At 44.0% G+C, this 14,499-nt stretch overlaps 1 protein-coding gene across 2 annotated transcripts in view; it reads left to right on the forward strand.

Annotated features, from left to right (window-relative positions):
* The window catches only part of LOC137374307 (cilia- and flagella-associated protein 44), a 283,090-nt gene that overhangs the window by 233,775 nt on the left and 34,816 nt on the right, over nt 1-14,499 (forward strand). The window contains exons 27-29 of one of the 2 annotated variants that reach the window (XM_068040145.1): nt 4,646-4,841; nt 5,803-5,910; nt 11,942-12,072. In XM_068040145.1, coding sequence (XP_067896246.1) covers nt 4,646-4,841; nt 5,803-5,910; nt 11,942-12,072 — 435 coding nt within the window. The remainder of the gene's footprint in view (nt 1-4,645; nt 4,842-5,802; nt 5,911-11,941; nt 12,073-14,499) is intronic. The other variant, XM_068040146.1, reaches the window with a different exon arrangement.

Raw genomic sequence — 14,499 nt, forward strand, 5'->3', positions numbered from 1 at the left:
GAGGAAACCGGAGCACCCGGAGAAAACCCACACAGACACAGGGAGAACTTGCAAAACTCCCCACACAGGCAGTACCAGGAATCGAACCCGGGTCCCTGGAGCTGTGAGGCTGCGGTGCTAACCACTGCGCCGCCCCCCAAAGATGAGGAGAATTACTTTTACTTTCTGTGTTTATGATCTGCAGTGCATTGCCTGCAAGGATGGTGGTAGCGATATTTAATGGTAACTTTCAAAAGGAGATTAGGTTTGTACAAGAAAAGGAAAAATTTGCAAGGCTATGGGGAAAGGGCAGAGGAGTGGGACTAATTGGATAGCTTTTTGTGAGACCTGGCACAGGTCTCAGTTCTGTATTGTTCCATGATTCTATAAACCTGCTCCAGAGCTCCACCTGTGCAGATGGCATTTTCTTTTATTTGTTCATGGGATGTGAGCATCACTGGCCATGCCAGCATTTATTGCCAATCCCTAATTGCCGTTGGGAAGGTAGTGGTGAGCCACCTTCTTGAACTGCTGCAGTCCTTTGGGTGTAGGTACACCAACAGCGCTGTTAGGAAGGGAGTTCCAGGATTTTGACCCAGCGACAGTGAAGGAACAGCAATATAGTTCCAAGTCAGGATGCTGTGTGGCTTGGAGGGGAACTTGCAGGTGGTGGTGTTCCCATGCATCTGCTCCCCTTGTTCTCCTAGGTGGTAGAGGTCGCAAGTTTGGAGGGTGCCATCGAAGGAGCCTCGATGAGTTGCTGCAGTGCATCTTGTAGATGGTACACACTGCTGCCAGCGTGCGTCGGTGGTGAAGGGAGTGAATGTTGAAGGTGGTGGATAGGGTGCCAATCAAGCGGGCTGCTTTGTCCAGAATGGTGTCGAGCTTCTTGAGTGTTGTTGAAGATGCACTCATCTAGGCAAGTGAAGATTATTCCTTCACACTCCTGACTTGTGCCTTGTAGATGGTGGACAGGCATTGGGGAGACAGGAAGTGAGTTACTCGCCACAGAATGCCCAGCCTCTGACCTGCTCTTGTAGCCACAGTATTTATATGACTGGTCCAGTTCAGTTTCTGGTCAATGATAACCTGCAGGATGTTGATAGTGGGGGATTCAGTGATGGTAATGCCATTAAACATCAAGGGGAGATGATTAAATTCTCTCTTGTTTGAGATGGTCACTGCCTGGCACGTGTGTGGCATGAGTGATACTTGCCACTTTTCAGCCCAAGACTGGATGTTGTCTGGGTCTTGCTGCATATGGACTTGGGCTGCTTCAGTAGCTGAAGAGTCGTGAATGGTGCTGAATATCGTGCAATCATCAGCGAACATCCCACTTCTGACTTTCTGCTGGAGGGAAGGTCGTTGGATGAAGCAGCTGAAGATGGTTGGGCCTTGGACACTACCCTGAGGAATTCCTGCAATGATGTCCTTGGGAGTGAGATGACTGACTTCCAACAACCACAACCATCTTCCTTTGTGCTAGGTATGACTCCAACCAGTGGAGAGTTTTCCACCTGATTCCCATTGACTCCAGTTTTGCTAGTGCTCCTTGATGCCATACTCGGTCAAATGCTGCCTTGATGTCAAGAGCAGTCATTCTCAGCTCACGTCTGGAGTTCAGCTCTTTTGTCCATGTTTGGACCAAAACTGTAATGAAGTCAGGAGCTGAGTGGCCCTGGTGGAACCCAAACAGAGCATCAGTGAGCAGGTTATTGCTGAGCAAGTGCGGCTTGATAGCACTGCCGACAACCCCTTCCATCGCTTTGCTGATGATCAAGATTAGATTAATGGGGTGGTAATTGGCCTGCTTTTTGAGGACAGGACATACTTGGGCAATTTTCCACATTGCGATGGTCACTGCTACCAATACTGTCATCGACAGATGCATCTGCGACAGGTAGATTGGTGATGATGAGATCAAATAGGTTTTTCCCTCTTGTTAGTTCCCTCACCACCTGCCGTAGACCCAATCTAGCAGCTATGTCCTTTAGGACTCAGCCAACTGGATCAGTGATGGTGCTACCGAGCCACTCTTGGTGAAGGACATTGAAGTCCCATGCTGCCCTCCGTGCTTCTTCCAATTGGTGTTCAACTTGGAAAAGCACTGAATCATGAGCCAAGTTCGGGGGTGGTAGGTGGTAATTAGTGGGAGTTTTCCTTGTCCATGTTTGGTCTGATGCCATAGGACTTCATGGGGTCCAGAGTCTATGTCGAGGACTCCCAGGGAAACTCCCTCCTGACTGTATACCACTGTGCCGCCACCTCTGGTGATGGTGGTGTCTGGGATATTGTCTGTAAGGTATGATTCCATGAGTATGTCAGGCTGTTGCTCTCCCAATTTTGGCATAACCATCCAGATGTTAGTAAGGAGGACTTTGCAGGGTCGACAGGGCTGGGTTTGCGGTTTGACATTTCCAGTGCCTAGGCTGATGCCTGGTGGTCAGGTTTCATTCCTTTCGTTTTCTTAGGCTTCGTAGCAGTTTGATACAACTGAGTGGCTTGCTAGGCTATTCAAAGGGCATTTTAGAGTCAACCACATTGCTGTGGGCTTGGAGTCACATGTGGGCCAGACCAGGTAAGGACAGCAGATTTCCTTCCCTAAAGGACATTAGTGAACCAGATGGGTTTTTACAACAATCGACAATGGTTTCAAGGTCACCATTAGACTAGCTTTTAATTCCAGATTTATTAATTGAATTCAACTTCCACCATCTGCCATGGTGGGAATCGAACCCATGTCCCCAGAGCATTATCCTGGGCCTCTGAATTAATAGTTCAGTGACAATACCACAACGCGACTGCCTCCCCTTTATTTAGAATTCGAGTCACTGGCTGCCATGTTGGAAACTCCCATTTAAGATGTGATAGGACAGATGTCACCAGCTATGACCACAATTACTATGGAAAAAACATTACCATTGTTGGCACAGATTTCTGAATGGAACTGTGACCAGAAATACCAGAATTAATAATATACTTGTCGATCTCCTGTGACTACACATTGTGAGTCATAGAATACAGTCTGTTACATGTCGTGGGTGTCCTGATTGGGCCACAGATGGTGCCATCTGTCCTGTTCAATCGTATCTTGCTGTTATTGTGCATAATGCTGCAGTATCACTGCACAATTTCAGCATGCTAACTACAATCAATTGGGACCATTACAAAAGGATTTTTACATTTATAAATAGCTGTGAATCAAAATTTTTAATATAATAAACAAAAAGAATTACAATTTTATGGCATTAAAAGATATGAACCGAAATGTTTTAAAATCCTGAGCAGTTGAAAACATCTATCAATATTCATTGAATCACTATTTTTAAGGTTTCTACTTCTAAATATTTATTATTTGAATCATCCTTTATATCTAATTCTACTGATAAGTATAACAGATGCTAAAATGTGGAAAACCACTCAGGGAGAAGGCATGGGGTGTGGGAGATGGTGCTGGAGCTTCCAGCAGATTTGACTGGCTGCGTTGTTTGGAACTGGTGGAGTGGGAGGAGGTGGGTGAGACGCAGTGATTCTTGATCTTGGGCAAAAAAAATATTTTAGTAAGTGCTAAAATAGTGGGGAGAAAAGGCTCTAGTGGCATTATGGAGCCTGAAAGAAGTCATTAAATGTTGGAGAGAAGTCACACTATTGCAAGAGAAGGTCCTGCATGGTGACCTTGCATGGTTATGGAGGTGGTTGCTGGAGGCCCAGTTTCTTGCACCAAGAGACTTGGCTGAGTGCCACAATGTGGAAAATTAAAAACTTTGCAGGAGCAGAAAGGACTTGAAGAAAAAAATGGGAAGAGGCGAGACTGATACAAGGAAGTGCCCTGGCGACCCAGTCAAGAACTTCCCAGGAGGTATCATTCAGGGCTTGAGGACCAACCAATTAGTGGAACGAAATTTGGAAAGGTGCCATACAAGGGTAATTAAGAGTTTTGAACGGTATTTTAAACATGGAAAAGCATTGAGATGCCTTTTCCTGAGGTCAGATTAAAGCTACAGAAGTTACTGGAGGTGCAACATTTGGATTTCTCCAGAAGTGGCAGTCGGGGCTTGAGGGGAGGGAGATGGTCAGAGGATCAAAACATTAAAAGGTAAATTTACCAAATGTATTTTTGCAAAAGAGCTTTGATTGGGTGTGACTTGGAGGAAAACATGGAGGTGCTATACCCTTACCAGAGTTTCTGTTAGCCAGCTGTGCTGAGGGCCAGTGTCTCTGAGCATGCTTTTCCTGTGCCATTAATCTCCACCAATTGAGTCCCTCCTTTAATCAGAAGAGGCTAATATTGGAAAGTTTGACTAGGCCAGGCCTCTATACTGCAGGTGCTGATAAGCCTGCTCGTTGAGCCAGTTTAACTCCAGCACTTGCCAGGCAATATTGGGATGAATTAGTGGAAATGCCAATAAAATTGGGATATGACCTTGCCGAATGAAAAATGGTGATTGCACTTCAAGAGGTAGTTACTTGGTTGCAAAGCACTTTGAGACAGTCTGAGAATGTGATGAGGTATTAAATAAATACACATTCTTCTTTAGGTTGAGTGGTTCTTGCTGATGATATGATCATTCTTGTATCATACTTATTCACTATATACTCCTCTATCCTTCAGAATCAAAGCTTCAGTCCTTAACTCTGATGGAAATTGCTGCACTATCTGTTACAGATTAAATCAGAGGAGTGTCTGCAGCAGTTAGATGCCAAAAAACGAGACGTAGCTAAACTACAAGAGAAGGAGAAGGCCCTTCATGCCAACTTCTTGATATCTCTAGGTGAAAACAACAAACATGCTGATTTTCTCACCAGAGTCTTCAAGAAGAAGATCAAACGTAGAAGAAAAAGCGATGCAAAAATCTCAGCAGGTGTGCAGAAACTTCATGATAAACTTATGTTCTCTTCCATCAGTGTTTTTAAGGATTGCTTCTGTAAATCTGAGTTTTAATTTGGATTACAAAAGAATGGAAAAACTGAAAACTCCTACTTAAACTAGAAGGAGATTATTTCTGTTATATGATAACCACAGTGAAAAGCCAACTACTCCTGGAGTTTTTTTTCATTAGTTTGTTTTCAGTAAATGGATGACAGTGGTATGACCACTATCATTAGCATTCCTAGTTACCCTGAGCTGCTGCAGTCCATGTGGTGATAGTGCCCCCCAAATTGAATTCCGTTAAGTAATGCAGGATTTTGACCCAACGATGATGAAAGAATAACAATATATTTTCAAGTCAGGAATGGTGTGTGACTTGGAGTTGATGGTGTTCCCACAACATTGCTGTTCTTCTCTTTCTCGGTGATAGAGGACACTGAGACAGAGATGCTGTCTAGGTATCCTTCGTGAGTTGCTGCAGTGCATCCTGCAGATCTTGCACACTGAAGACACAGTGGGAGGGTTGCAGAGGGGGTAGATTTTGGATTCAGGGGGGTGATGATCAAAGAAACTGCTCTGTCCTGGATGGCGTTGAACTTGTTGATGCAGCTACATGATGGAGGGAAGTGATGAATATGCCATCACATGCTTGACCTGACCTTGATAGATAGATTTGAGGGGTCAGGAAGTCAGCCAAAGATCGGAGTACCCAGCTGCGGAAAACATAAGTGTGAACATTGACATACGTTGCTATAGTGTTTTATAATATGGAAATTGCTAGTACATCACAATATTTATTTGTATATTTCAGTCTTTTCATGTGCAAACATTCTTTGTTGCTGTCTGTTTCTCATTGACTAATAGTGCTGTCTGTTGTGTCCTTTTCTCGTCGACTAATAGTGCTGTTCGTCATATAGCTATTATCTTAGTCCGATATGACTTTTTGTCTACAGAATCAGACGAAGAGAGCGAGGAAGAATCAGATGAAGAATTTGGCTACAGTGATGAGGATGAATCAGATTCCGATGATGGTGGAGTGGATGACTCTGCTTGTCCAGATAGTAAGAAATATATCAATATCTGTCATAAGTGTCATCAACAAAATCAGTAACAATACTTTATTCAAATGACTGACTGAAAATAAGGAAGAGCTTGTATGTATCTAGTCACTTTATCTCATCCTCAGGTTGTCCTTTATGCCACATACTAATTTTGTATCTTTTTTTTCTCACATGGTTACCCATGTCATTCTGCGACAAGTCTCTCTCTCTTTGTCTGTTACAATTTCTGATGTTTATACAACATAAACCAAGAGCTACAACAGATCTATAATCAGTAGTCATTTATTTTACATCCTCTTCCACATGCACAACTACTTACAAAAGCACTCAAACACACCATCACTGTTTTAAAGAAAGCACATAATATATATTGTACCTCAGTGAAGCTTTTCAAATTCATCTTTTTGCTTTACTTAAGTGACTTAAAAATAAATAACTGTCTAAAACTGCTAGAAGCTGATGAAAAATATTCCTTGAGTACAGCTGACTGAACAATATTAATGCCTTCTGAGAAATTAGGTACACTGCACATGCTCAGATTGCACAATCTAAATTCAGAGTCTCAACAAAATTATCAAATCCAAGCCAAGGCTTTTGGGACAAGCAGTGGGCTTCAAGTTAAAGGACAATTCAGTGGATAAATGTAAACATATTACTCTGAGCTGTGTCTTTTTACTAGCTTAATTGAAAATATGAGGGTATTAGTCCACTGGCACAGTACACACAAGAGAATGGAATGGGAGAGTGTGGAAGTGGCTGATGAGTAGAAGACTTGAAAAGTAACCAAAAACAGTGTAGGCCAACAATGTTTTGAGTATAGGAGTGAGGAAGTAATTATACTTGATATTTGCACAAAGTACTAGTTAGGCCACAGTTAGAGCATTGTGTGCAGTTTTGACTTTCCCAATAGAAAGAGAAGGCTAAAAGAAAATTTAATAGAGGCTTTTAAAATGACGCAGGGTCTTAATAGAGTTGATATAGTAAGACTATTTCCTCTCATTGGAAGTCAGAGATGAGAGGTCAACAATCTAAAATTGCTACTGAGAGAATGAGGATGGGATTAGGGAATACATATTTACACAGAAAGCTGTTGGAGCATGGAATGCTTTAACACAGGGAACGGTTTAGGCAGACACCATTGCATCTTTTAAGAGAAATCTGGTTAAAGATTTGAATCAGAGGAATATACCGAGCAATGGGAAGAGAGCAGTGCAGTAGGATTAGTTTTGGATTGTTGGACGGCTATGGAGACAGAGCAGGGCAGTGGGATTAGTTTTGGATTGTTGGACGGCTATGGAGACAGAGCAGGGCAGTGGGATTAGTTTTGGATTGTTGGACGGCTATGGAGACAGAGCAGGGCAGTGGGATTAGTTTTGAATTAATTTTGGATTGATACCGGTCTATGGGGAGAGAATGGGGCAGTGGAATTAATTTTGGCTATTGGAAAAGAGCGGGCTGTGGGATTAGTTTGATTGTAGTGGGCTGTGGGGAGAGACCGGGCAAAGAACGAGAACAAAGAACAGTACAGCACAGGAACAGGCCATTCGGCCCTCCAAGCCTGCGCCGATCTTGATGCCTGCCTAAACTAACACCTTCTGCACTTCCGGGGCCCATATCCCTCTATTCCCTTCCTATTCATATATTTGTCAAGATGTCTCTTAAACGTCGCTATCGTATCTGCTTCCACCACCTCCCCTGGCAGCAAGTTCCAGGCACTCACCATCCTCTGTGTAAAAAAAACTTGCCTCGCACATCCCCTCTAAACTTTGCCCCTCGCACCTTAAACCTATGTCCCCTAGTAACTGACTCTTCCACCCTGGGAAAAAGCTTCTGACTATCCACTCTGTCCATGCCGCTCATAACTTTGTAAACCTCTATCATGTCGCCCCTCCACCTCCGCCGTTCCAGTGAAAACAATCTGAGTTTTTCCAACCTCTCCTCATAGCTAATGCCCTCCAGACCAAGCAACATCCTGGTAAACCTCCTCTGTACCCTCTCCAAAGCCTCCACGTCCTTCTGGTAGTCTGGCGACCAGAATTGCACGCAATATTCTAAGTGTGGCCTAACTAAGGTTCTGTACAGCTGCAACATGATTTGCCAATTTTAATACTCTATGACCCGACCGATGAAGGCAAGCATGCCGTATTCCTTCTTGACTACCTGCGATGCCACATTCAGTGACCTGTGGACCTGTACGCCCAGATCTCTCTGCCTGTCAATACTCCTAAGGGTTCTGCCATCTGCTGAATACCTCCCATCAGCATTAGACCTTCCAAAATGCATTACCTCACATTTGTCTGGATTAAACTCCATCTGCCATTTCTCCGCCCAAGTCTCCAACCGATCAAATGGAATTAGTTTGGGATTGATACAGGGCTATGGGCAGAGAGCAGGGCAGTGGGATTAGTTTTGGATTCATACAGGGCTATGGGGAGAGAGTGGGGCAGTGGGATTAGTTTGGGATTGTAGTAGGCTATGGGGAGAGAGCAGGGCAGTAGGATTAGTTTTGGATTGATACAGGGCTATAGGGAGAGAGTGGGGCAGTGGGATTAGTTTGGGATTGTAGTAGGCTATGGGGAGAGAGCAGGGCAGTGGGATTAGTTTTGGATTCATACAGGGCTATGGGGAGAGAGTGGGGCAGTGGGATTAGTTTGGGATTGTAGTAGGCTATGGGGAGAGAGCAGGGCAGTGGGATTAGTTTGGGATTGATACAGGGCTATGGGGAGATAGCAGGGCAGTGGGATTAGTTTTGGATTGATACAGGGCTATGGGGAGAGACTGGGATTAGTTTGGGATTGTAGTGGGCTATGGGGAGAGAGTGGGAAAGTGGGATTAGTTTGGGATTCATACAGGGCTATGGGGAGAGAGTGGGGCAGTGGGATTAGTTTGGGATTGTAGTAGGCTATGGGGAGAGAACAGGGCAGTGGGATTAGTTTTGGATTGATACAGGGAGAGAATGGGGCAGTGGGATTAGTTTGGGATTGATACAGGGCTATGGGGAGAGCAGGGCAGTGGGATTAGTTTTGGATTGATACAGGGCTATGGGGAGAGAATGGGACAGTGGGATTAGTTTGGAATTGTAATGGGCTATGGGGAGAGAATGGGACAGTGGGATTAGTTTGGGATTGTAGTGGGCTATGGGGAGAGAGCAGGGCAGTGGGATTAGTTTGGGATTGATACAGGGCTATGGGGAGAGAATGGGACAGTGGGATTAGTTTGGAATTGTAATGGGCTATGGGGAGAGAGTGGGGCAGTGGGATTAGTTTGGAATTGTAGTGGGCGATGGGGAGAGAGTGGGGCAGTGGGATTAGTTTGGGATTGTAGTAGGCTATGGGGAGAGAATGGGGCAGTGGGATTAGTTTGGGATTCATACAGGGCTATGGGGAGAGAGTGGGGCAGTGGGATTAGTTTGGGATTGTAGTAGGCTATGGGGAGAGAGCAGGGCAGTGGGATTAGTTTTGGATTGATACAGGGCTGTAGGGAGAGAGTGGGGCAGTGGGATTAGTTTGGGATTGATACAGGGCTATGGGGAGATAGAAGGGCAGTGGGATTAGTTTGGAATTCATACAGGGCTATGGGGAGAGAGCAGAGCAGTGGGAATAGTTTTGTATTGATTGCAGGGCTATGGGGAGAGAGTGGGGCAGTGGGATTAGTTATTGCAGAAAATAAAAGCTCATGGGCTAACATATTGGCATGGATAGAAGATTGGCTAGCTAACAGGAAACCGAGAGCCAGCATAAATGGTTCATTTTCTGGTTGGCAAGTGTAACGAGTGGTGTGCCGCAAGGATCAGTGCTGGGGCCTTAACTTTTTATAATTTATATTCATAACTTGGATGAAGGGACCAAAGGTATGTTTGCTAAATTTGCTGATGAGACAAAGGTAGGTAGGAAAGTGAGTTGTAAAGAGGACATAAGGAGGCTACAGGGGATTTAGATAAGTTAAGTGGGTGGGCAAAGATCTGCCAAATGGAGTATAATGTGGGAAAATGTGAAATTCTCCATTTTGGCAGTAAGAATAAAAAAGTATATTAGCTAAATGGTGAGAGATTGCAGAGCTCTGAGATGCAGAGGGATCTAGTACATGAATCACAAAAGGTTAGTATGCAGTACAGCAAGTAATTAGGAAAATAAATAGAATGTTATCGTTTATTGCGAGGGGAATTAAATACAAAAGTAGGGAGGTTATGTTTCAGTTATACAGAGCATTGGTGAGACCACATCTGGAGTACTGTGCACAATATTGATCTCCTTATTTAAGGAAGGATGTAAATGCATTGGAAGCAGTTCAGACAAGGTTTACTAGACTAATACCTGGAATGGGCGGTTGTCTTATGAGGAAAGGTTTGACAGGCTAGGCTTGTAACCGCTGGAGTTTAGAAGAGTAAGAGGTGACTTGATTGAGACATATAAGATCCTGAGGGGTCTTGACGGGTGGATGTGGAAAGGATGTTTCATCTTGTGGGAGAGTCTAGAATTAGGGGTCACTTGTTTAAAAAAAATAAGGGGTTGTCCATTTAAGACAGAGATGAGGAGAATTTGTTTTTCTGTCAGAGGGTCATGAGTCTTTGGAACTTTCTTCCTCAAAAGGTGGTGGAAGCAGAGTCTTTGAAGATTTTTAAGGCAGAGGTAGATAGATTCTTGATAAGCATGTGGTGAAAGGTTATTGGGGGTAGGCAGGAATGTGGAGTTGAGGTTCCAGTCAGATCAGCCATGATGTTGTTGAAGGGCGGAGAAGGCTCGAAGGGCCGAGTGGCCTATTCCTGTTCCTAATTTGTATGTTCACATCTAGTTTTGGATTGATACAGGGCTATGGGGAGAGAGCAGGGCAATGGGATTAGTTTGAATTAGAACATTACAGCGCAGTACAGGCCCTTCGGCCCTCGATGTTGCGCCGACCTGTGAAACCATCTGACCTACACTATTCCATTTTCATCCATATGTCTATCCAATGACCACTTAAATGCCCTTAAAGTTGGCGAATCTACTACTGTTGCAGGCAGGGCGTTCCACGCCCCTACTACTCTGAGTAAAGAAACTACCTCTGACATCTGTCCTATATCTATCACCCCTCAACTTAAAGCTATGTCCCCTCGTGTTTGCCATCACCATCCGAGGAAAAAGACTCTCACTATCCACCCTATCTAACCCTCTGATTATCTTATATGTCTCTATTAAGTCACCTCTCCTCCTCCTTCTCTCCAACGAAAACAACCTCAAGTCCCTCAGCCTTTCCTCGTAAGACCTTCTCTCCATACCAGGCAACATCCTAGTAAATCTCCTCTGCACCCTTTCCATAGCTTCCACATCCTTCCTATAATGCGGTGACCAGAACTGCACGCAATATTCCAGGTGCGGTCTCACCAGAGTTTTGTACAGCTGCAGCATGACCTCGTGGCTCCGAAACTCGATCCCCCTACTAATAAAAGCTAACACACCATATGCCTTCTTAACAGCCCTCTTAACCTGGGTAGCAACCTTCAGGGATTTATGCACCTGGACACCAAGATCTCTCTGTTCATCTACACTACCAAGAATCTTCCCGTTAGCCCAGTACTCTGCATTCCTGTTACTCCTTCCAAAGTGAATCACCTCACACTTTTCCGCATTAAACTCCATTTGCCATCTCTCAGCCCAGCTCTGCAGCCTATCTATCCTTCGGCACTATCCACAACTCCACCGACCTTAGTGGGATCTGTACAGAGCTATGGAGAGAGAATGGGGCAGTGGGAATTATTTTAGATTGCTCTGGCAGACAGCACAGATAAAATGGGCTGAAAGGCCCCGTTGTGTGCTGTAATCCTCTATAGTTCTATGACCAATCTGCTCAATTGAGGCAATTTGCTGTCATAGAATCATCCAGCTGAATTTGGCTAAGAAAAATCTTGTCAAATCTGTCACCTGTCTTATTGTAAAAAAACAGAAAATGCAGGAAATACTCAGCAGGTCAGGCAGCATCTGGAGAGAAAAACAGAGTTAATGTTTTAGGTCTGTGTGACCTTTCACCAGAACTTACTGTCTTATTGATACAGCTTGTGACCAGGCACTATTTGAAAACACCCTTATAATTCGAGAAAAGCGACTGGATATTGAGGAGGCCTTGGCTGAAGAGAAAAAAATCGTGGATCTATTAAAGAAAGAATATGATATGATTTCTAAAAAGGTTTGTGACTTGAGTTTTTCTAAGAATAGAAAGCATTTGTTTAGTCAAGTAGCAGTTGAATAAAATAGAGTAAATTCCAATGGCACTGCACAGGATCAAAAGGGAGAAATTATTGCTGATATGCAGGAAATGTTCTCCATGGGGTATAGTCACTAGTGAAGTTGCACAGAGATTTATTCCACTGTTCAGTTACCTGCCCGAGAGCCCATTGTATCCCACCATGTCTGACTTTAACCTGCATCATCTAAGCAGTTGGCAAAAGCACCTGGCTAATGTCAGCAGGTCCTGCTTTAAATATGCTAATTGGGCTCCGATGATGTCAAACAGAGCCTGACAGTATTTTAACCAAAGCCACTGTGACCTCCCTGCTAGACTGAAGCAGATTAAATGAGAATTAGGGCGTGCCTTTTAAAAAAATTTCCTTTGTGAGTCGAGCAGCAGAATCTCCGGGCTCCACAAGGAAGGTTTAGGCTTCCCTCTCCTCTCCTCCCCTCCCATCCTCCCATTTCCTAAAACCACCCCAGAAGTCTGTTCTCCACAACTGTAGTGGGCAGCCATGTGCTGCCTGATTTCCACAAAGTCAGCATCCACTTCCCTCCTACTTACACAGGGTGGCTCATAGCCATGGTAGAGGCCTAGCCTTGTGCTGATGTGTGCAGAAAGGAAACCGACTAGGAGCTAAAATCAACCTTTAGAAATTTGGCTGCAACTGAAGTTACACTAACTGAGCTATAATTTATCTTTCTCACCATTCTTGCAACAAAGGTATCAAATGGGACAAAATTAACAATCACTTGGAAAAGTGTGGATTAATTAAGGAGATCCAGCATAGACTTGTTAATGGCAAATCATGCTTAACTAACTTGATTGAGTTTTTTGATGAGGTTGATGAGGGTAATGCAGCTGCTGTGCTGTATATGGATTTCCAAAGGACCTTTGATAAAATGCCTCATAATCAACTTAGCGAAGTTGAAACCCATTGAATAAAAGGGAAAAGTGGCAGCACTAATGTAAAGTTGGTTGAGTGACAGGAAACAGAGTGTCGTGATGAACCATTGATTTTCAGACTGGACGAAGGTTCATTAGGGTTCCCCAGGGGTTGATGTTGGGCCCCTGCTTTTCCTGATATATATTAATGACCTAGATTTGGATGCACTGGGCACAGTGTCAAAATTTTCAAATGACACAAAATTTGCAAGTATTGTGAACTGTGAGGAGGATAGTCATAGACTTCAAGAGTACCCATTAAGGTGAAGGGTAGGACCAGCAAGTCCAGGGAACCCTGGATGTCAAGGGATGTAGAGGATTGGATCAGGAAAAAAAAGGAGGCTTATGGCAGATTCAGAGTGCTGAAAACAGCAGAGGCACTAGAGGAGTATAGGAAGTGTAGAGGGGTACTTAAAAAGAAAAAGTAATTAGGAGAGCGAAGAGGGGACATGAAAAAACACTAGCGGGCAAGATAAAGGAAAATTCTAAGGTGTTTTATAAGCATACTAAGGCAACAAGAATAACCAGGGAAAGAGTAGGGCCTTTTGGGACCAAAGTGGCAATCTGTGTGGAGCCGGAAGACATAGGTGAGGTTTTAAATGATTACTTTTCATCTCTGTTCATTATGGAGAAGGATGATGTAGGTGTAGAGATCAGGAAGGGGGATTGTGATATACTTGAACAAATTAACATTGAAAGGGAGGAAATATTCGCTGTTTTAGCAGGCTTAAAAGTGGATAAATCCACAGGCTCAGATGAGATGTATTCCAGGCTGTTGTGAGGCAAGGGAGGAGATAGCAGGGGCTCTGACACAAATTTTCAAATCTTCTCTGGCCACGGGAGAGGTGCCAGAGGACTGGAGGACAGCGAATGTGGTACCATTATTCAAGCAAGGTAGCAGGGATAAACCAGGTAATTACAGGCCAGTGAGTCTAACATCAGTGGTAGGAAACTATTGGAAAAAATTCTGAGGGACAGGCTTAATCTCCACTTGGAGAGGCAGGGATTAATCAGGGATAGTCAGCGTGGCTTTGTCAGGGGGTGATTGTGTCTAATTAACTTGATTGAAATTTTCGAGGTGGTGGCTAGATGTATAGATGAGTAAAGCAGTAGGTGTAATATATATGGATTTTAGTAAGACTTTTGATAAGGTCCCACATGGGAGATTGGTTAAGAAGGTAAGAGCCCATGGGACCTAGAATTGGCTTAGTGGCAGGAGGAAGAGGGTTGGTTTTGCAAGTGGAAGCCTGTGACCAGTGGTGTACCACAGGGATCGGTGCTGGGACCTTTGCTGTTTGTAGTGTACATTAATGATTTAGACGTGAATATAGGAGGTATGATCAGTAAGTTCGCAGATGACACGAAAATTGGTGGTGGTGTAAATAGTGAGGAGGAAAGCCTTAGACTACATGACAATATAGATGGGCTGGTAAGATGGGC

Source organism: Heterodontus francisci, chromosome 10 (assembly GCF_036365525.1).
Source record: "Heterodontus francisci isolate sHetFra1 chromosome 10, sHetFra1.hap1, whole genome shotgun sequence".
Lineage (NCBI taxonomy): Eukaryota > Metazoa > Chordata > Chondrichthyes > Heterodontiformes > Heterodontidae > Heterodontus > Heterodontus francisci.